General features: G+C 38.6%; 1 protein-coding gene and 1 non-coding gene across 2 annotated transcripts; both read right to left on the reverse strand.

Moving 5' to 3' along the window:
* Positions 1–1,537: 1,537 nt before the first annotated feature.
* On the reverse strand, positions 1,538–21,113 carry LOC133570126 (vascular cell adhesion protein 1-like). The gene is made up of 5 exons (XM_061922817.2): positions 20,857–21,113; positions 12,709–12,978; positions 12,309–12,638; positions 5,672–5,935; positions 1,538–5,604 (listed from the first exon to the last, which is right to left on the reverse strand). The coding sequence occupies exons 1-5, from the start codon at positions 20,927–20,929 to the stop codon at positions 5,429–5,431; spliced, it is 1,113 nt and encodes a 370-aa protein (XP_061778801.1). The 5' UTR covers positions 20,930–21,113; the 3' UTR covers positions 1,538–5,428.
* trnar-ucu (transfer RNA arginine (anticodon UCU)) lies at positions 6,025–6,110 on the reverse strand. Its single transcript is given in 2 exon segments — positions 6,025–6,060; positions 6,074–6,110. It is a non-coding gene; the product is annotated as a tRNA-Arg (tRNA).
* Positions 21,114–21,863: the final 750 nt, after the last annotated feature.

The following is a 21,863-nucleotide window of genomic DNA, read 5'->3' on the forward strand; positions in this document are numbered from 1 at the left end:
GCGGGACGTAAATGGCCCCCGGTCTGCCCTTTGCACGCCCATACTCTACGTTTGCTGCAATGGTTGCCAACCCTAATCCACACCAAGTAACAACACATAATAAATATTTTACTTTACAAATACCACTGTTTATGCTATCTTTGCTTGCCATCATCACGTTTTAGCTTCAAAATATATAATTTAAATGAAATTGTACAGAATCTTTATTAGATTTGTTTCATTTTGTACAAATGTTTTATATGTGTTCTGAACAGTGTTTCTATAATTAATTGTATGTATGTGATGTATACATATATGTTTTATCTGATAATGATGAGTACCACAAGGTGACGCCACAGTTCATCACTTTGACAACAACATTATCAGATGAAGTCTAAGCACTTATGTTGGCGTTGATGTCATCCATTCACACTGCAAAAAGTAAGTGTTCAAAAACAAGAACAAAAAATTAGGAGTATTTTATTTGAACTAAGCAAAATTATCTGCCAATAGAACAAGAAAATTTGGCTTGTCAAGACTTTCCAAAACAAGTAAAATTAGCTAACTTCAATGAACCCAAAAATGCCTTCAAATAAGTATATTCTGACTAATAACAACTGTACTACTATATGAGAACGTATTTTCATTGAAAATAAAAACATCAAAGTCCATTTGGCCGTCATCCATTTTAATTATGAGACACAATTGTGTCAAAGTCATGATTTTTTTTTTTCATGCTTGAAATAAGAAATTATTACTTTAAAAAAAGTAGTTTTATACTTGTGAGTGTTGATAACAAAGTTTTGCAACAGTTGATATTCTAATTTCAAGCATGTTTTACTCAATATAGGTCATAAAATCTCAGCAACAAGCTGTAATATCTTACTGAGATCATTTAGGACCAAAACCCTTAAAACAAGTAAAACACTCATAAAATCTGCTTAGTGAGAAGAATTATCTTATCAGACAGAAAATAAGCAAATATCACCCTTATTTGAGATATTTAATCTTACTTAGATTTCATTTTTTGCAGTGTACTGCTAAGGACTTAAGCTGTGATGTATTGTATCTTAAGTCACAATAGTAGATCCTGACCAGACTTTTAAATGTTTTTGACATTAGAATCCAATTTGAAAATGGCGCAGTGGAAGAGTGGCTGTGCGCGACCCGAGGGTCCCTGGTTCAATCCCCACCTAGTACCAACCTCGTCATGTCCGTTGTGTCCTGAGCAAGACACTTCACCCTTGCTCCTGATGGGTGCTGGTTAGCGCCTTGCATGGCAGCTCCCTCCATCAGTGTGTGAATGGGTAAATGTGGAAGTAGTGTCAAAGCGCTTTGTGTACCTTGAAGGTAGAAAAGCGCTATACAAGTACAACCCATTTATCATTTATTATTTATTTTACTTTGCACCCACTTGCAACACAGGGGATAGAACATTTCTGCATAGAACATTGTTTTTATGGAAATAATAGTTGATAGAAAATAGAAAATACATTCAATAAAGTCACATGTTTGAAAATATAGTATATATGTAAGTCACATAAAAGTGTTCACAACATTATTATTATTAATATAATATAACATGTGTTTATTCATCACTTTGACCTCAGGCCACAAATAAACTGAAAAACACGGAAACACTAACTGCCCTAACGACAGGATGTACAGATGGTTCCAGGCCGAGTCATTTTAAAAAAGGGGGACATTGTGGACATATATTGATGGTACAAGTGTTGTGTTACAGTTACACCATAAATGAAGAGAGCAGCAGTTGAATATTGCACACTACTTGCACCTGAGGGACCTTACAGTTATTTGATGCAATCTAATCAAAGTTACGCCCCCTTTGACAAAACAAATTAAGCACATTACTTTTTCTTTGAACACATGATCTGCCATCAAGTCCAAAAAGCTCCTTGATGGCGTTGTGGTGGTGGTAAACAAAATACACAAATGGCTGTGCCTATTTGGGAATTCAGCTTTACAGTTCAAAGGCAGGTCAGTCATTTCACAACAAATTAAGAGTCTATATTACAGTAACTGACAAAGACTCACTGAAATTTACTGTGAGTTTAAACACTGGTTTTATTTACCGTACATATATAATTGTTTTCATTTAAATATCCCAGAGTCTTTACAAAAGTTGATTTGACCTCAAAGATTCTGATACAAGATAACGTAAAACAATAAAAATGTGACATTTATCCTATGAAGTTAAGTGGATTCCCATCAAAATTTCATGGACTTATCTTTAAAAGTATACCTCGTAGGAGTGGAACGGTGAAAAAAATCCACGGTTCGGATCTTATTACGGGTTTAAGACATGGTGTTCGGTTCATTTCGGTTTACACTGTTGTTCTTTTTAACACCCAAGAACACCATATACCCCGATAATCACTTTTTATCAGTTGTGGTTCTTGCAAAACTACCTTGGAAAATAAAACTTAAAAATGGCCCCTAAAGCTCTGAACCTTGAATGAAAAGCAATGATCCTTACATTGTTGGACAATTTTGCCCAGAATTTTAAATTAAAGCCTAATCATGTTGTAACATAATAACCTTGGAGACATGGGGGAGATATTTATAAAAAAAAATCTTGCCTTCTTCCAAACTTGCTCCAAACGAGAGGTTTGGAATCTGAGACTTGAGCTACGACATTTGTCATAGTTTCGTCAGGCGATATGTCCATATATGGCAGAGGTTTACCCAGGGCCACTCCAGGCTAAAGTGGGGTTTTAAACAGAATTTTTTTTCACATTTTTTTTGGTTCTCAAAAAATATTTGTATACTTGCCTTATTTAAACTTAAATTAAAATTGTTGCATGCTTTGTACTAAAACAAATGTATGGGAAATTAACAGTTCAATAATATTTTTTACTGAAAAATAAAAATATATCAACCTTACAACAGGCACTTTAACCTGGTTTTGAGCCCAATGTCTATTATTTTGCAAGACAAGCACTATTCCACTGCGCCACAGAGACAAAATGGGGAAATTTGCCACTGTATTCTTGTCAGTGACAACGCAGCAAGCGGCTAAGAATACTTTTGCTGTAAAAGTTCATAAGACGCTTTTAGTCATTCCTTAATTGACATTTTACACGTGCTTTTTTACGCAATATGGGGCCACCTACAGATTGTGCATGTTTAGGGTGGGGTCCATCAGTTTACTCAAAGACCTTTGCGACATACAGTTGTAGTCCAAAGTTGTAGTCAGAATCAGAATCGCCTTTATTGGCTAAGTATGCAACAAAAGGAATTCGACCTGGCACTGTTCTTTGTTCAATGCAAGAAACAAGAAAAACCGCAATAAGTTTTTTTTTCTTTCTATTCTCTTGTTGGAGGATAGACTGGCTAAGTACGAGCCATGTTCAAGTGCACATGCATGCTAAAATCTTCCACCGTTGCCATTTCTAATATAAAGTAGCGCATAGTTCTAACTTTTATCTGTCAGTAGACTCCATATGGAATCGCTAAAAACTACAAAATAGCTGAGGGGGAGAAGATACAGTCGAAGTGGAGGCACGTAAATAAGGCCGCCCACAAAACGGCGCATCCTGAAGAGGATCAGAAGGCGGTTTGAATATGATCTGGAAAACATAATCTATACAAATATTTAACCAAAGAACCACAAGTACATATTATGTAGACCAGTGTTTTTCAACCACTGGAGATTATGCAGTTTCACCTATTTGGGTTAAAAATATTTTTTGCAAACCAGTAATCATAATCTGCAAATAATGTGCCGTTGTTGAGTGTCGGTGCTGTCTAGAGCTTGGCAGAGTAACCATGTTATACCATATCAGTAGGTGGAAGCCGGTAGCTAATTGCTTTGAAGATGTCGGGAACACGTCGTGTGAGACGACGATGGTTTGTTGTGATCACAATATGCAGGAGGCAGTGTGCAGGTAAAAAGGTATCAAACGCTTAAACCAAAAATAAACAAAAAGTGAGTGCCCCTAAGAAAAGGCATTAAAGCTTAGTGATGGCTATGTAGAACGAAATTAAAACTGAACTGGCTACAAAGTAAACTAAAACAGAATACTGGACGACAACAAAAACTTACAGCGTGTGGAGCAGAGATGGCGTCCACAAAATACATCTGTACATGACATGACAACAATGTCCACACAAAAGAAGATAGCAACAACTTAAATATTCTTGATTGCTAACCAAGCAGGTGCGGGGAATAGCGCTCAAAGGAACAAGAAAAGCCACCAAAATAGAAGCGCAAGACAAGAAGTAAAACACTACACACGGGAAAACAGCAAAAAACTCAAAATAAGTCACGGCGTGATGTGACAGGTGGTGACAGTACACCTACTTTGACACAAGAGCTATATTGATGCATGGTTCGTTATGGTTTAAATTCCTACCAACAATTGTGACAATGACTTTTTATTGTCTACTGAGTTTCATTTTTTAATGATTTCTGCTGGTGGTGTGCCTCCAAAAAAATGCACCTTGGCTCAAAAAAGGTTGAAAAATACTGATGTAGAGTGTAGACCACAAGGAAGTGTTTTCAATTTAGGGAAACAATCACAATTTGACCCCTTTAAGATACTACAATCCCTGGCATCGGTGGTCAACAGCAGATGGCTAACATTGCACTGGCATTGCACTTTTCACTCTTCTTTTGGACGACAAATGGTAAAAAAAATGGCCTATCACCTGACACAAAGAAGTCTTTTGGTAACTGTTCGGCTCTTTCAGGTAAGAGATGAGTTTTGTAGTTTTTTCGCACACTTGTTTTTGAGGTGGCTCCTTTGAGGCAGGCAGGGAGCTTGCCCAAAAAGAGGCAGGCGGAAGTGCTGGCGTAGATCTATTGTGGTGAGTAAAAAGTGGGAGTGGTTGAATGTTTGTGAGGACGCGCACTTGTCACCGTTAACACAATTACTCCTCACGATGACAGCATTTCAGTCACCTTACGTCATTTTCCACGATTTTCCGCGTTAAGTAGTAGATTCCGTTTTTATTGGCCAATTCCGTGATTCCGTCCGCCGTTCCGTTAACGTGGAAATCGTAGGGTGCTATTCTCCAGACTGATTAGCAACACAAAGAAAAAAAACGGGATCCGAACAACGCCCGTGCTCTGAACCGTGTGAGGTCAACCGAACGGTTATACATTTTTTCATAAACCCTTTCATCCCTAATACCTAGGTATCCTTTGACATTTCCAGTGGATTTATATTTAAAAAAATGCAGGCAAACATCCCGCGTGCAGACTATTACTATGTTTGATCAAAGTGTGCTCTTGTGCCATATTCTTAACACAGAAAACAAAAATCACTCATGCAAAACCACTCTTAGTAAAATTTCAGTATGGACGATGATTGAAAGTGATTTGTGCCTTAATTGTCTTCTGTACTTTAAATTACATAACTCACAGAGCAATAACAACACAGTGAGAGAGACAGCCACACATTTGTTCACACATTACTTTTCCGTCTTACAACTCCCCGGTGGGCAAGGCGACGTGTGGTTGGCGCAAACGCAACACGTCTTTCAGGTTGTACTTCCCAGTCTTGTTAAGTCGGTAGCAATGGATGTACACGACGATGAAGGCGAGGACCACAAGCACGACAACCGCTGCTGCCACCGCTAAAATAATATACATGTAGTTGGCTGCAAACAGAAAGAACAGAGTCAACGTGTATTGTAGAACGGGAAATTCTAGCACATATAGACTCACCCTGTACTTCCACGTTAAAGTGAGCAGTGGTTGACCCCATGCTGTTGCTGACACTGCAGATGTACTGTCCTGTATGCGCCGTGGTTACAGAGTCCACAGCGAAAACATCGCCAGTGAAAGGGGATTGAGCGGATGCCAATGATGGGAGAGTCCAATTGTACGAGGGTCTTGGGTTGCCCTCGGCGGAGCAGTTGAGGCGAAGCGAATCTCCAGTCGAAAGTGTGATTAGTCCCAAATTGGACGGACCACTCAACTGAGGCTTATCTGTATGATTAGAGACAGGAGAACGTGGTATCAATTTAAATCCAAATGTTCCCAATTTTGGAAGCCTTTTGTCCTACACCCCAAAATGTCGACTCTGGTGGGACTCGAACCCACAACCTTTGAATTGCCTACTGTGCCTAGAAGTCCAACGCGCTATCCATTGCGCCACAGAGCCTGTTAGGTAGCATTGTTCCATGCATGTGACTCATAGACACTCTATCCCACAATTACGTACAATGTCTCTTAAACAGGAAAAAACATTTCTTAAGCGCAAAGATTATGACTAAAGTAGTGAAGCTCTATTTTCATTTGCTCTTTAATTTTATTGACAGTTTAGTTAAGAGACTTATTCATTATTGATTTAATTCCTTCATTTGTGCACAACATATTTGTATGTAAATTATTTGTTCTTCAGTTATTTGTAAGTCCCTTTCTTAAGCAGTATATTTAGTTCTTATTTTTCTAATTCGCCTGACTTTGTCAGGGTTGTCCCTGACAGTTTGGTCATGTTTTAGTTTTTCCTCTGTGTCTGTCTTTATTTCCTGTTAGCGCTCTTATTTTGTCTTTATTTCCTGCTTGTATCCCTGAGTGTTTTTTCCCCTCGGCTGTGGCTGATTGGCACCGGGCCACATCTGATGTCAATCAGCCAGCTGCTATTTAGATCTGCTTTGTCCTCCAGTCAGGGCTGGATTATTGTCGCTTCTACCTGTCATTTATTCTTCATTGTAGCTGTGTCTATTTCTGTTCACTCTGCTCATGTCATAGTTTCTTCGTGTCACAGTAAGTGTTTTTGTTTCTTGTCATACTTGCCAACCTTGAGACCTCCGATTTCGGGAGGTGGGGCGTGGTTGGGGCGGGGGGCGTGGTTGGGGGCGTGGTTCAGAGGGGAGGAGTACATTTACAGCTAGAATTCACCAAGTCAAGTATTTCATATATCCATCCATCCATTTTCTACCGCTTATTCCCTTTGGGGTCGCGGGGGGCGCTGGAGCCTATCTCAGCTACAATCGGGCAGAAGGCGGGGTACACCCTGGACAAGTCGCCACTTCATCGCAGGGCCAACACAGATAGACAGACAACATTCACACTCACATCCACACACTAGGGCCAATTTAGTGTTGCCAATCAATATATATACTGTATATATATATATATATATATATATATATATATATATATATATATATATATACTCAAGTATTTTATACATATATGTATATATATATATGAAATACTTGACTTTTAGTGAATTCTAGCTATATATATATATATATATATATATATATATATATATATATTTATTTATTTTATTATATATATATATATATATATATTAGTATAGCAGTTGTGCACTGCACTCTCTAAAAGCCGTAGATGTTGTTGTCACATATGCATGTACAGTAGATGGCAGTATTGTCCTGTTTAAGAGTGTCACAACATTGCTGTTTACGGCAGACGAACTGCTTTACGGTAGACGAAAACGTGACTGCTGTTGTTGTGTGTTGTTACCGCGCTGGGAGGACGTTAATGAAATTGCCTAACAATAAACCCACATAAACCAAGAACTCGCCCTCGATCATTCTACAGTTATAACGTGATTGGGCAGGCATGCTGTTTATATTGTGGGAAAGCAGACGTGAAAACAGGCTGTCGACACGTCACTCAGGTCCGCATGGAGCTGGAGGGGGCGTGGCCTCCAGCTCCGCCTGAATTTCGGGAGATTTTCGGGAGAAAATTTGTCCCGGGAGGTTTTCGGGAGAGGCGCTGAATTTCGGGAGTCTCCTGGAAGATCCGGGAGGGTTGGCAAGTATGTTTCTTGTCCACAGTTAGCCTTTGTGCTAGTTTTTGTTCATAGCCAAGTTTGTTCTCCGCCTTGTGCGCGCCTTTTGTTTGTTCTTGTTTTAGTGTTAAATTAAATCATGTTTTCCTGCTCAATGCCTGCCGCCATCTCTGCATCTTGGGGTTCGTCACCTACACACTCTGACAGACCTAAGCCTAAGGATTATGTGTTAAATAAATAATAACCTTTGTGATTAACACATGATTTCATATCATTTGACAAGGGTTGTAAACTGTGAGTAGGCAACATATAATTATTGAATACTATTATAATTTTGAGTATGATTGCTAATTTAGTGTTGATGTAGTGAAAAAGTTTGGCCCAGAGTTCAAAAAGGTTAAGAACTCCCACTTTAAAGTAATCGCTTTTCCACTAATTACAAATGAGGTGCAGACATGCACATTACAGTACAATAATTGTCGGAGAAACACTGTACCTGTATACATGTATGTTAGCATATTTTGCAAAACCTTTTGGAAACTTTTAGTCCTACACCCCAAAATGTGGACTCTGATGGGACTTGAATCCACAACCTTTAAATCACTTCCTGTGTTTAGAAGTGCAATATGCTTTCCATTGCGCCACAGAGCCTATTAGGTAGCGATGTTCGTAGCTGTCCTTAGTATGGCCTGCAGATGTACTCAGTTGTAATACACTTTTCCACCACATGTGGCAGTAATGAAGATCTCAAACAAACAAAAGAAATCTGGAGCAAAAGTCATAGACTCTCCCAAGTTTCTTAAGCGCAAAGATTATAACTAAAGTGGTGAAGCTGTATTTTCATTTGCTCTTTAATTTTATTGACATTTTAGTTAAGAAACATCTTCAATATTAATGTAGTGAAAACATTTGGCCAGAGGTCAAAAAGGTTAAGAACCCCTACTTTAATGTAATCGCTCCTCTATAGTTACACATGAGGTGCAGACATGCACATTACAGTGTAATAATGGTCGGAGAAACACTGTATCTGTATTACATGTATGTTAGCATATCTTGCAGAGCCTTTTGAGCACAACTCATAGGGGGTGCCACAAATATTAAAGGGGAACTGCCCTTTGGAATTTTGCCCATCATTCAAAGTCCTTATGTGAGATAAGAACACGTCTTTCTTTTTTTCCTGTGCATTCTGAGTAGTGAAAAACATTAGCAAAGGTGGATTACGAGGGGATTGACCTAGTTTGCCTCCAAAGACATGTCAAAAAAACCTCCATTAATACTTTATACATAGTGCATGCTCTAAGTATATATGTGATGTAGTAACAGGCACATTCATGATAACATGTAATATTTACAGTATTTTGATAATTTAAAGCTTTACCGGAACTTCTTTCCTGAATGCACTGATTTCACAGAACGCACAACAACTAAGGCTACTTTTGTCAACAACAGCAGCATCAAGAGCATGTTCTGTGTTTGCTACCACTAATAATGGCAGACTTTGTGAGAGGCAGCAACTACTTTGGGACAAATGACTATCCAGAACCCTATCTTTTTGAGCCTGAATATGCGGAGGATGACATGCTGGTTATAGAAGCTGAGAGGGTGTCGGCGCAGACTGGAACCGATAGAGTCAAGACCGCCATGACTTGATGGTGTAAATGTGAAGTTTGCCAATTTGAAATTAAATTGAGTACTTCTGCTGCACTGAGTGGCACATAGTTTTACAACGATGGAAAGGTTTTGTGTATCTGGTGAGGAGGACACTGCTCCAACAGACTACATCACAAGGAATGAAGAATTGCATGACATAAAAAAAACACCTAACCAACAACAAGTGGAAAAGAGGCCCCCAGACTAGCAACTGTACATTGAGTAAGTCATCATGACATTGATTTTGATACATGGAGCAAATAGTGTTACGTTGCAGCATTGTAGCACTAACTTATGACTTTTTTGCGGACACAGGAGACAGCGTGCCAAAAAATAAAAAACTAGAGTGCAGCAGGAAGTACCCACAAAACCAAAAACAAGTGCAGCATGGAAGTGCACCGGCTGCAGGGAAAGCTAAGCAAAGCTAGAACTAGCAACCACAGACAAGCAATGTTTCAGCAGCAAGAGGTAGGTGAAGCTTGCACACAAACTCAGCGATCAGGGACCGGTGAGTCCACTGATGTCCAATCAGGAGCAGGTGAGGGAAATGGTGCTCAGAGGCAGGGAATAAAGTCACTGCAAGGCAACACACGTAAAACAGGAAGTCAAGATTAGAAAAAAAAGGCGCTACACAGGAACTAAAACTTCAAACGTACGTAAATACAAACCAAAACAAAGTAGGACCTTTGGTGACGGGTCATGACACATAGTGCTTGATATCATAGCTGTTTATACACATTAAGCTAGACGTGTACAAACAAAACATAAAACTTGGGCTAATACTTATAGATAACTTTGTTGTTTTATTGTTTAAAACGGATGCCTATTAGTTTCTACAAAGTGTCCACTAGTCTTCCTAGGGTCCATGACAGAAGACAATAACAACATCTAAATAAAAACTTAAGAATACTTAGAAAAGACACTCAAGAACAAAGTCTAACTGTCAAACTACTTCCTTAACGTAAATAACCGCCATAACCACAACACCAGGGGGAGTTCCCCAAACCACGTTAAACCCAGATTCCGATCTAACAACGGTCTAAACTCATTCTCCTTCTATGCCACGTCAATATGCAATGCACTCCCAACAGGTGTAAAAGAAATTCCCCTTCCACATCCTTCCTCCCCAGATTGTAAATAACCAAATGTATTTCTAATGTATATACTTGTTCTTATGCTATCTGAACTCACTATGTTCACTGCTCGCTGTACATATCCTACCAAGTCAGTCCTACACTGTTTCAATGCCCATTTCTCTGATGATGCAATTGTTGATGACTGAAGTGCTGTTATCAACCAAACCGTCCTCATCCCACACCCCGGATTGTAAATAATGTAAATAATTCAATGTATATACTCTGATGATTAACTTGTGTGATGACTGTATTATGATGATAGTATATATTTGTACCATGAATTGATTACGTGGACCCCGACTTAAACAAGTTGAAAAACTTATTCGGGTGTTACCATTTAGTGGTCAATTGTACGGAATATGTACTGAACTGTGCTGAAATAAAAGTTTCAATCAATCAAAAAAACAATCAAGTGTCTGCATATAAAATGCTATACATAAACAGTACTACAATACCTCAATTAGAAACAGGTTATATATTAAAAAAGAATAAAAAGTCAATAAAATAACAGCATCCCTTTAAGCTTATGTTGAAGAGGTTCATTAAGCCTACTAATGTGTATTTATAAGTGGTTGATTTATATAGGCTAGTAAGGTAAAGTTTTGTACCAGGGGACACCGCCATCCCACCACTTCAGGTGGGATGGAACAATCCATATAACACGTCACAGATGACGTCACGCTAACATCAAGTGACACCTCTGATGAAGGCTGCAGAAGCAAGATAGCCGAAACTTGTCAGGTACAAAACCTTACCTTACTAGCCTATATAAATCAACCACTTATAAATAAATCCCTTTAAGCTTGTTTTTAAAACCCCTTACATTATTGGACTCATTTAATACCAAGGCATTAGAACATAACATAACATATCCTACCAAGTCAGACCTACACTGTTCCAATATCCATTTCTCTGTTCTCAATTGTTGATGACTGATGATAACAACCAAACCCACCCCCCGCCCCCCCCCCACACCCCGGATTGTAAATAATGTAAATAATTCAATGTGATTATCTTGTGTGATGACTGTATTATGATGATAGTATATATCTGATAGTATATATCTGTATCATGAATCAATTTAAGTGGACCCTGACTTAAACAAGTTGAAAAACGTATTGGGGTGTTACCATTTAGTGGTCAATTGTACGGAATATGTACTTCACTGTGCAACCTACTAATAAAAGTCTCAATCAATCAATCAATCAAACACCGAAGCATCTGACAGTGTCCCTTTTGCTCGTGTTTGTCGCTCTTGTTTGGTCCAATGCCGTCTTTTGTAAAAGGGATGAGGCTTATTCCGTCTGCTCGAGTGTTCGAACAACAGCCTGCCACACAACCAGCAGGCATAATGTGAAAAAAATACAAAGAAAAGGAAATCAACAAAAAATGCACAAAAACTATCCGAAAATACATCGTACCATATAATCTATGGCACTAAGGATGAAGGACACATGACGCCTAAGAGGCGTCCATACTGGAGAATATTTAAAAAAATTAACGCCTTAAAAAATATATTAAATAATTATTTTTAACTAAAACATTTAAAACAATTTTTGTTTTAATTAAAATATATGTAAAAAATAAATATAGATGATAGAATAGTGAGAATAATTTTAGCAATAACATAACAGAATGAAAATTAAGAACAGTGTGAAATGATCAGTAAAAAGCCTGACTAAAAAGGTGTGCCTATAATTTCTTATGCAAAGTAAGTCACCCAACTCTATTGGCTTATGTTTCTTAAGCCAGCATCAAGTTGACATTTTTTAAACGTGAAAGTGAAAGGGCTTGAGGCGTGACTCACAGTGAACTGTTGATAAGAGCGTGCCAGATTTCACCACACGTTGGAGTGGCCCCTCAGGTCCTAAATCCAGCTTGGCTTGACAGCTGTAATACCCGCCATTAATATCTTTGCTGGCAGTGATGTTGTGCATGAACACCTTGTCAGACGGCTTCTTCTCTCTGCTGTTCTTTATATCGTACTTAGCCAACAATCTGGACCCTTCCAGGAATTCCACAATCAGATTTTTAACTGGAGCCACTTTCTCCACTGCACAGGACAGCGTGTACTGTTGACCCTCCAACAGCGGTCCGTCTTGACGGATCCATTCTAAATGGACCTTTTGTGGGTACTCTGGGGGGGGAAGGTTAACGATATTAATGGCATCCGTGTTATTGATGATTCATGGTGAGCGTTTCCTTACGATAAACAATCACTGGCAGGATGCTACAGCACTGGGGGCCATTTACGATGGTGTAGTAGCACATGGCGGATGAAGACCACTGGTCCATTCTGTCGATGGTCCATGAAATGGTGGTCCCGTTACGGTTTTCGGTCCCGACTGATTTTTCCAGGCCAAACTTCTTGTCGTGGCAAGCGCTCTGACACACGGAGCAGCTGGCGGACGCTGCCGCGCCGAACTCCACCACCAATCTGGGCAGACTGAAGACAGGCTTGTCTGCACAGTCCTCATCTGGAAACCAGATAAGAGGTCAAAGGTCAAATTTGACGATAACCTGCTTGTTAAAAGACGTCACGGATTGTTGTTTCTTCTGTAGCGCCTCATTATTTTAGCCACTTGTTGTATTACTCTTATTCCTCTGAAGAGACAACACTATAGAAATGAAACGAGGATATACTTTAGAGTAGTCAGTGTACGGTTTGTAAAAAGTACTGAAAATGAGTCAAATAGTCAAATATAATATTGTTTAGATTTAGTGAGGTCCTGCTCTTGATAGTCTTGACCAGGCCTGGGCAATTATTTTGACTCGGGGGGCCAAATTTAGAGAAAAAAATGTGTCTGGGGGCTGGTGTATCTATTTTTAGGAACACTAATACAAAACCTCACAATGTCTGATTGAAAGCTAAAAACGTTATGACAGATCGCCTTAAAAAAACGGAATAGAATTATAAATTTTTTTACTGAATGAGACACCCAGAATGTACATGAAAATAAAGAATGTGGGATTTACAATATTAACTATGAAGGATAAAACACTGAATATTGACAACATATGACCGTCACACCCCCTCTCCATTCACATATTTTACAAACAAGTGAAACGCAACAAAAATGTAACAAACAGCGAAATATGAACGCGATGGGTAAAAAAATAAACCCACCTACTATCTGATATATGTGACATATCACTAAGCTTTAGAACTTTGTTGTAAAAATCTCCTTCCTCGTCTGTCCCTGACACCCACATTTCAGGCTCTGGAAACACATAGTATAGCTCGGTTGGTAGAGCGGCCGTGCCAGCGACTTGAGGGTTCCAGGTTCGATTCCTGCTTCCGCCATCCTAGTTACTGCCGTTGTGTCCTTGGGCAAGACACTTTACCCACCTGCTCCCAGTGCCACCCACACTGGTTTAAATGTAACTTAGATATTGTGTTTCACTATGTAAAAGCGGTTTGAGTCACTAGAGAAAAGTGCTATATAAATATAATTCACTTATCATATAACCCACACTGCTTGGTGCCTTGTCTGAGCTGCTGTGACTTAGATGACCATAGTAACTAATTAGATGACCATATTAACTAATTAGATTACCATAGTAACTGGTATATCATGCAAAAGTGCAGATTCCAACCATTGAAATACTTAGTATAGTTCAAGACTTACGGTCATTAGAACACATCATAATCGCGGCTACACTTTCCATCTTAAACATCTAAAAAAATTATTTGGGAATGTCCGGCGGGCCAGATTGAAAAGATTAACGAGCCGCATGTGGCCCCCGGGCCTTAAGTTGCCCAGGTCTGGTCTTGACTATAGTGCGCAGGGGTGCCCAAAGTGGGGCACAGGGTGCAAATTGGGCCCGTTGAGTGGTTCGATGTGGCCCACCAAATGTGATACATATTCATACTGACCTTTTTAGTTCGTCCAGAATGGCACAATCCGATATTGATATCACGTATTGGTCCAATATCGGCATAACAACAAGTATCTGATTATATTGGCTTGCATCTAAACTGTCCAATAATAGTTTTACCACAAGAATAGAATAGAATGGACTTTATTGTCATTATATTTGCATATAACGAGATTAAGGACTCCAATTTAAGGTGCGGTAGTGGGAACAAATATGGGGTAAAAATAAATTACACGAGAGGTAATAAAGAAAAAACTAACAATTGAAATAAACAGACTACTATCAAATACAAATAATAAGCAATCCTGTACAATATACAAAACACTACAGAAATACAAAATACTGTACAATATACAGAACAAGACAAGAGTAATGAATAAATAAATAACAATCAGTGTCGGACTTATTGCACTCGAAGGGTAATATTGCACAGTAGGGTATTTATACAAGCAATCCTGCATTGTGTTTACTTGTGCAAAGCTAGACAGCCAGTTAACATCTAATGAAGTCGTTGTCATTTAAGTCTGACCGCCCCTACCCTGCTCGCCCTCCAGTCCGTGCTTGTGTTGTTCACACAGAACTACATCACGAGAAAAGGGTTGTGTTAAATATTTTCATAAAAACTGTGAAGTAACCTTTTCATACTTGAAAGGGTCGAGAAGTGTCATGCAAGGTCGAAAGTATGATGATGACCATAGAACAGCAGATGGATGTTGTTATGTTAGAATAATGCGCCGACATTAACTTGACTTTTTTTGTATACATAAAACAAGAATAATTGAATGCACATTCATTTATAAATCACCTGTTACGTGTGAAGAGAATCACCTCATATGCTCACCATCACATCAAATCCTGCTTACACTGCACACCAAATCACATTTTTTTGCCCACAAGTGCCCGTCTTAACGCTCCAAAGTAAAAATAATAATAATAATAATAATAACTGGGATTTATATAGCACTTTTCTAAGTACCCAAAGTCGCTTTACATGTGGAACCCATCATTCATTCACACCTGGTGGTGGTAAGCTACTTTCATAGCCACAGCTGCCCTGGGGTAGACTGACAGAAGCGTGGCTGCAATTTGCGCCAACGGCCCCTCCGACCACCACCTATCATTCATCATTCAGTTCACCGGTGTGAGTGGCACCGGGGGCAAAGGGTGAAGTGTCCCGCCCAAGGACACAACGGCAGCGATTTTTGGATGGTAAGAGGCGGGGAGCGAACCTGCAACCCTCAGGTTTCTGGCACGGTTGCTCTACCCACTACGCCATGCAAGTGCTTCAAATCTGATTGTTTCCCATCAGGAGGTAGTCCAAATCCGATTGGAATCTGATCTTTTCAAATGTGACTTCATTGTAAACGCAATGCGGCGTGAATGGGACTCTTTCGCCAGCTTTGGGCAAGCTACGTCATTTGTGTGCGTGGGTAAGACACAAACTCAACATCCAGTTTTGGTGAGCCAAGTCTTCTTTTTACGGCAGAATTTGTGGTGCATCACTTGTCAATAGCGCACAAATTATAGGCTATATGTAATATAACAATATATATTTTGATTCCGAAGAATTCGTGATTTTCCAAGGACCGGATATGACGCTGTAGCGTATTTGCTTAATTGGTAAGTACATTTCGTAAGTTGTTTACGTAAGTGAGTTGCAAAATAACATAGATGCACGCTGATATACTGTATGCGTCTCCTTACTTAACAGCCATAAAAATATTACAACCCTCCCAAATATATAAAACTATACATATATATACAGTATGTATGTATGTATGTATGTATATATACAGTATGTATATATATATATATATATATCTATATATATAGATATATATATGTATGTATGTATGTATGTATGTATGTATGTATGTATATATATATATTTATATATATATATATATATATATATATATATATATATATATATATATAGATATATATAGATATATATATGTATGTATGTATGTATATATATATATTTATATATATATATATATATAGATATATATATATACAGGTAAAAGCCAGTAAATTAGAATATTTTGAAAAACTTGATTTATTTCAGTAATTGCATTCAAAAGGTGTAACTTGTACATTATATTTATTCATTGCACACAGACTGATGCATTCAAATGTTTATTTCATTTAATTTTGATGATTTGAAGTGGCAACAAATGAAAATCCAAAATTCCGTGTGTCACAAAATTAGAATATTACTTAAGGCTAATACAAAAAAGGGATTTTTAGAAATGTTGGCCAACTGAAAAGTATGAAAATGAAAAATATGAGCATGTACAATACTCAGTACTTGGTTGGAGCTCCTTTTGCCTCAATTACTGCGTTAATGCGGCGTGGCATGGAGTCGATGAGTTTCTGGCACTGCTCAGGTGTTAGGAGAGCCCAGGTTGCTCTGATAGTGGCCTTCAACTCTTCTGTGTTTTTGGGTCTGGCATTCTGCATCTTCCTTTTCACAATACCCCACAGATTTTCTATGGGGCTAAGGTCAGGGGAGTTGGCGGGCCAATTTAGAACAGAAATACCATGGTCCGTAAACCAGGCACGGGTAGATTTTGCGCTGTGTGCAGGCGCCAAGTCCTGTTGGAACTTGAAATCTCCATCTCCATAGAGCAGGTCAGCAGCAGGAAGCATGAAGTGCTCTAAAACTTGCTGGTAGACGGCTGCGTTGACCCTGGATCTCAGGAAACAGAGTGGACCGACACCAGCAGATGACATGGCACCCCAAACCATCACCCAACCATGCAAATTTTGCATTTCCTTTGGAAATCGAGGTCCCAGAGTCTGGAGGAAGACAGGAGAGGCACAGGATCCACGTTGCCTGAAGTCTAGTGTAAAGTTTCCACCATCAGTGATGGTTTGGGGTGCCATGTCATCTGCTGGTGTCGGTCCACTCTGTTTCCTGAGATCCAGGGTCAACGCAGCCGTCTACCAGCAAGTTTTAGAGCACTTACTGCTTCCTGCTGCTGACCTGCTCTATGGAGATGGAGATTTCAAGTTCCAACAGGACTTGGCGCCTGCACACAGCGCAAAATCTACCCGTGCCTGGTTTACGGACCATGGTATTTCTGTTCTAAATTGGCCCGCCAACTCCCCTGACCTTAGCCCCATAGAAAATCTGTGGGGTATTGTGAAAAGGAAGATGCAGAATGCCAGACCCAAAAACGCAGAAGAGTTGAAGGCCACTATCAGAGCAACCTGGGCTCTCATAACACCTGAGCAGTGCCAGAAACTCATCGACTCCATGCCACGCCGCATTAACGCAGTAATTGAGGCAAAAGGAGCTCCAACCAAGTATTGAGTATTGTACATGCTCATATTTTTCATTTTCATACTTTTCAGTTGGCCAACATTTCTAAAAATCCCTTTTTTGTATTAGCCTTAAGTAATATTCTAATTTTGTGACACACGGAATTTTGGATTTTCATTTGTTGCCACTTCAAATCATCAAAATTAAATGAAATAAACATTTGAATGCATCAGTCTGTGTGCAATGAATAAATATAATGTACAAGTTACACCTTTTGAATGCAATTACTGAAATAAATCAAGTTTTTCAAAAATATTCTAATTTACTGGCTTTTACCTGTATATATATATATAGATATATAGATATATAGATATATAGATAGGTACAGTACAGGCCAAAAGTTAGGACACACCTTCTCTTTCACAACATGACAGATGGTCCCAACCCCATTGATAAAGAAGAAATTCCACTAATCAACCCTGATAAGGCACACCTGTAAAGTGAAAACCATTTCAGGTGACTACCTCTTGAAGCTCATTGAGAGAATACCAAGAGTATGCAAAGCAGTAATCAGAGCAAAGGGTGGCTATTTTGAAGAAACTAGAATATAAAACATGTTTTCAGTTATCTCACCTTTTTTTTGTTAAGTACATAACTCCACGTGTTCCTTCATAGTTTTGATGCCTTCAGCGACTTCCTTGTTCGTTTACGAAATCCGGTCAATTTTCTTTGTTTTCACTTTATCGAACTGCGCATGCAAGTGAGTCGAGGTCACATTAGGGCCACATTGGGGCCGCATTGGGGCCTGTGTGCGCTTACCCTGGAGTCTTAAAATTATCACATTTTACTTGCACTGTAAACATCCATCCATTCCTCCATTTTCTACTGCTTGTCCCTCTCGGGGTCGCGGTGGTGGCTGGAGTCTATCCCAGCTGCATTCGTCAGCTGGAAAAAAATCAGATTTCGAAAAAATCCAATTTGGGCCCCTTTGGCCTGCAGTGCAAACCTAGTCTAAGTTAACATTTAATACATCCTTTTTGTTATTGTTTATATACTTTTATATTGACAGATTAGTTTTACATCTGCTCTCTGCTCTTCCCTTAATGAAATATTAGATATTGACATTTATTACAAAACTCCACTGCGTGCATGCTGACGAGGACCAGAGAGCGGGAGCACATTACACCAGTTCGCTTCAGGGTTGATTTTAAAAGTTTAATTATTTGTTTTTAAATGTCCTAATGGCCTTGCATCTTCTTATTGAATCTATCAATCCTCGCGGATCCTGAAGTCCTCTTTTTATCTTTACCAAATACTTGACCAAAAACTTACAGTAAGGCAGCATTTAGCCACTATGGCCCCCACACTGCAAAAAGTAAGTGTTCAAAAACAAGAAAAAAGAATACAAAAATGGGGGGTATTTTACTTGAACTAAGCAAAATTATCTGCCAATAGAACAAGAAAATTCGGCTTGTCAAGACTTTCCAAAACAAGTAAAATTGGCTAACCTCAATGAACCCAAAAATACCTTTTAAAATAAGTATATTCTCACTAATAACAACTGTACTACTATATGAGTGCATATTTTTTCTATTGTTTCATTGAAAATAAAACAGCAAAGTCCATTTGGCTGTCGTCTGTTTTAATATGAGACACAATTGTGTCAAAGTCAGAAAAGTGAGAAAAGTTGGTAAAATGTTCAAAAATCACACCCATGTGGGACTCGAACCTGGGTAGGTATTTTGAACATTTTTGGGACTTTTGCCGACTTTTCCAACTTTTATCCCCCCTCCCAGTGGGACTCGGCTGGGTGTGTTATGGACATTTTAGGCATCCCGGGACCTGCGCAGTGGGACTTGTGGGACTCGAACCTGGGTGGGTATTTTGAACATTTTTGGGGACTTTTGACGACTTTTCTCACTTTTCTCCCCCACTTCCCGTGGGACTTTGCTGGGTACGCTTTGGACATTTTTTGCATCCCGGGACTTGTGCGGCCGGCGGCGGTACTCGTGGGACTGGAACCCGGGGAGGTATTTTTGACCATTTTGGCCGCCTTTTCTCCCTCTTCTTCCCCGCCTTCCTGTGCACCATTGCTGGGTGTGTTTTGGACATTTGGACAAAAATTGTTTCAAGCATGTTTTACTCAATATAGGTCATAAAATCTCAGCAACAAGCTGTAGTATCTTACTGAGATCAAAACACTTAAAACAAGTAAAACACTCAAAAAAAAATCTGCTTAGTGAGAAGAATTATCTTATCAGACAGAAAATAAGCAAATATCACCCTTATTTGAGATATTTAATCTTACTTAACTTTCAGTTTTTGCAGTGCACCTGTAGAAAAGCCTGCCGAAGCCTCTCAAGACTGTAAAAAATCTTTATTTTTTTCCAAAAAGTTTAAAGACACTCCTTTTTAATTTTACATTTTTTTAAACATGTTTTTTTATTTATTCATTATTTAATTTAATGCTATTATTACCGCTATTATTCTCTCAATGTTATGTTTTTATTAACTCATTTATGCATTGTTTAAATATTGTTTTTACTGTATTTTATAGTAAGTTTCATACTATTTTTTTTTTTTTTTTTTTTGGCATTAATTTAAGTTATTCTTCACTGTGGACGCCTCTGAGGTGGCGTTTTTAATCCATGCCGTGTTTTGTTATTGTCAACAGTGCTATATATGCTATATATGTATCTGTTTCACAATTCTTGATACGCCATCTATATTCATGAATCATCATAATTAAGAGCGTATACACAGCTTATTGATTCTATGTTGCATCATGTAGCTGTTAACTTCTTTTTTTACACTTGTATTCCAGTTTCCTATACATCACATGTCTATCATGAGTCATCATAATGAAGGGTGAATAATACACATCTCATTGTGTTATACAGAGGTTAACTTCCTTTTATTCTCGACTGTTAGGAATGTTAATGTTTACTGATTGTTGCTATCAATGTGATCGCCAATGAAAAAAACACTTTGACAGTTGTTTGACCCCAAGAGGTTACACTTCTAAAAGCGAAGCCATGCTTGATTTAATCATATATTTGACAAAAACTGCTCACTTCACACTCCCCCCCCCTTTTTTTTTACAATACATTTCTTACTTTAGCGACAATCGTGGCTCTCGCTGGCATTTTCATTTGATTTGAAAACTTTACACGCAACTTTCACTTGGTAAACTGCCCCTACTCACCACAGCAGGACACACCGAAGTCGCTTAGGAAGCCCAAAAAAGAAAGAGAAAAAAGCATGCGAGAGAAAAACATTATTTCCAGTTTCTTTAAAAAGCACAAGGGGTCGCCTGGTGAAACAAAAGACTATTGCGCAGTGCAGTTGAGAGCGGTCTGGTAAATAGTTGCAAAACGAAAGAAAGACCACCCTCCCCTCTTTCGGTTCCCCCCCCTGAGAGAGGAAACAACATCAAAATGGTGAAAGAATGTTTCTGCAGGTCGTCACCATCACATGAATGAGGGGATCTTTTGGGAATTTCTAGCTCTTCTCAGCACAGGATGACTCACACAGTTACTAAACTTTGCCCAAAGACTGAACCCACAACACACACACACACACACACACACACACACACACACACACACACACACACACACACACACACACACACACACACACACACACACACACACACACACACACACATTCTTGTATTTCTTACCTTCTTGAGACCTCTGAAAAATGCCTCCCTCTTTAGGACCACCCTTTCTAGATATATAAAGACTTGTATTTACATTAATAATATATACATACTGTGTAAATATAAAAACAATTGTTGTGAAAAATGAGTTGGAATTTCACAAGAAAAAGGTCACAATTTCACAAGAAAAACTTTGAATTTTGGCAGTATTATAATAAAAGTCCTAATTTTACTCAACGCAAGTCAAAATTTTACAAGAAAAACTGGACATTTGTGCAATATTATCATAAAAGTTGGAATTTTACTCAATAACATTCGCAATTTTAGAAGAAAAGCTTAACATTTTTGGCAATTTTCTGAAAAAAGTCGTGATTTTACTCCACGAAAGTCACAATTTAATAAGAAAACTTTAAAATTTTGGCAACATTATAATAATAATCGGAACTTTACTTGGCAAAATGATGACAAAAGTCATCATTTTACCCAACAAATGTCACTATTTTACAAGCACAACAAAACAATTGGCAATATTGTGATACAAGTCAGAA

The sequence above is a fragment of the Nerophis lumbriciformis genome, linkage group LG27 (genome assembly GCF_033978685.3).
Source record: "Nerophis lumbriciformis linkage group LG27, RoL_Nlum_v2.1, whole genome shotgun sequence".
NCBI lineage: Eukaryota > Metazoa > Chordata > Actinopteri > Syngnathiformes > Syngnathidae > Nerophis > Nerophis lumbriciformis.

Coding starts and splice junctions, on each gene's coding strand:
- LOC133570126 (XM_061922817.2), bottom strand. CDS start 20,929: ATGTTTTTCTCTCGCATGCTTTTTTCTCTTTCTTTTTTGGGCTTCCTA. Junction 12,639..12,708: donor CCTGCCAGTGATTGTTTATC/GTAAGGAAACGC, acceptor TTCCCCCCCCAG/AGTACCCACAAAAGGTCCAT. Junction 5,605..5,671: donor CTTTAACGTGGAAGTACAGG/GTGAGTCTATAT, acceptor TTCTGTTTGCAG/CCAACTACATGTATATTATT.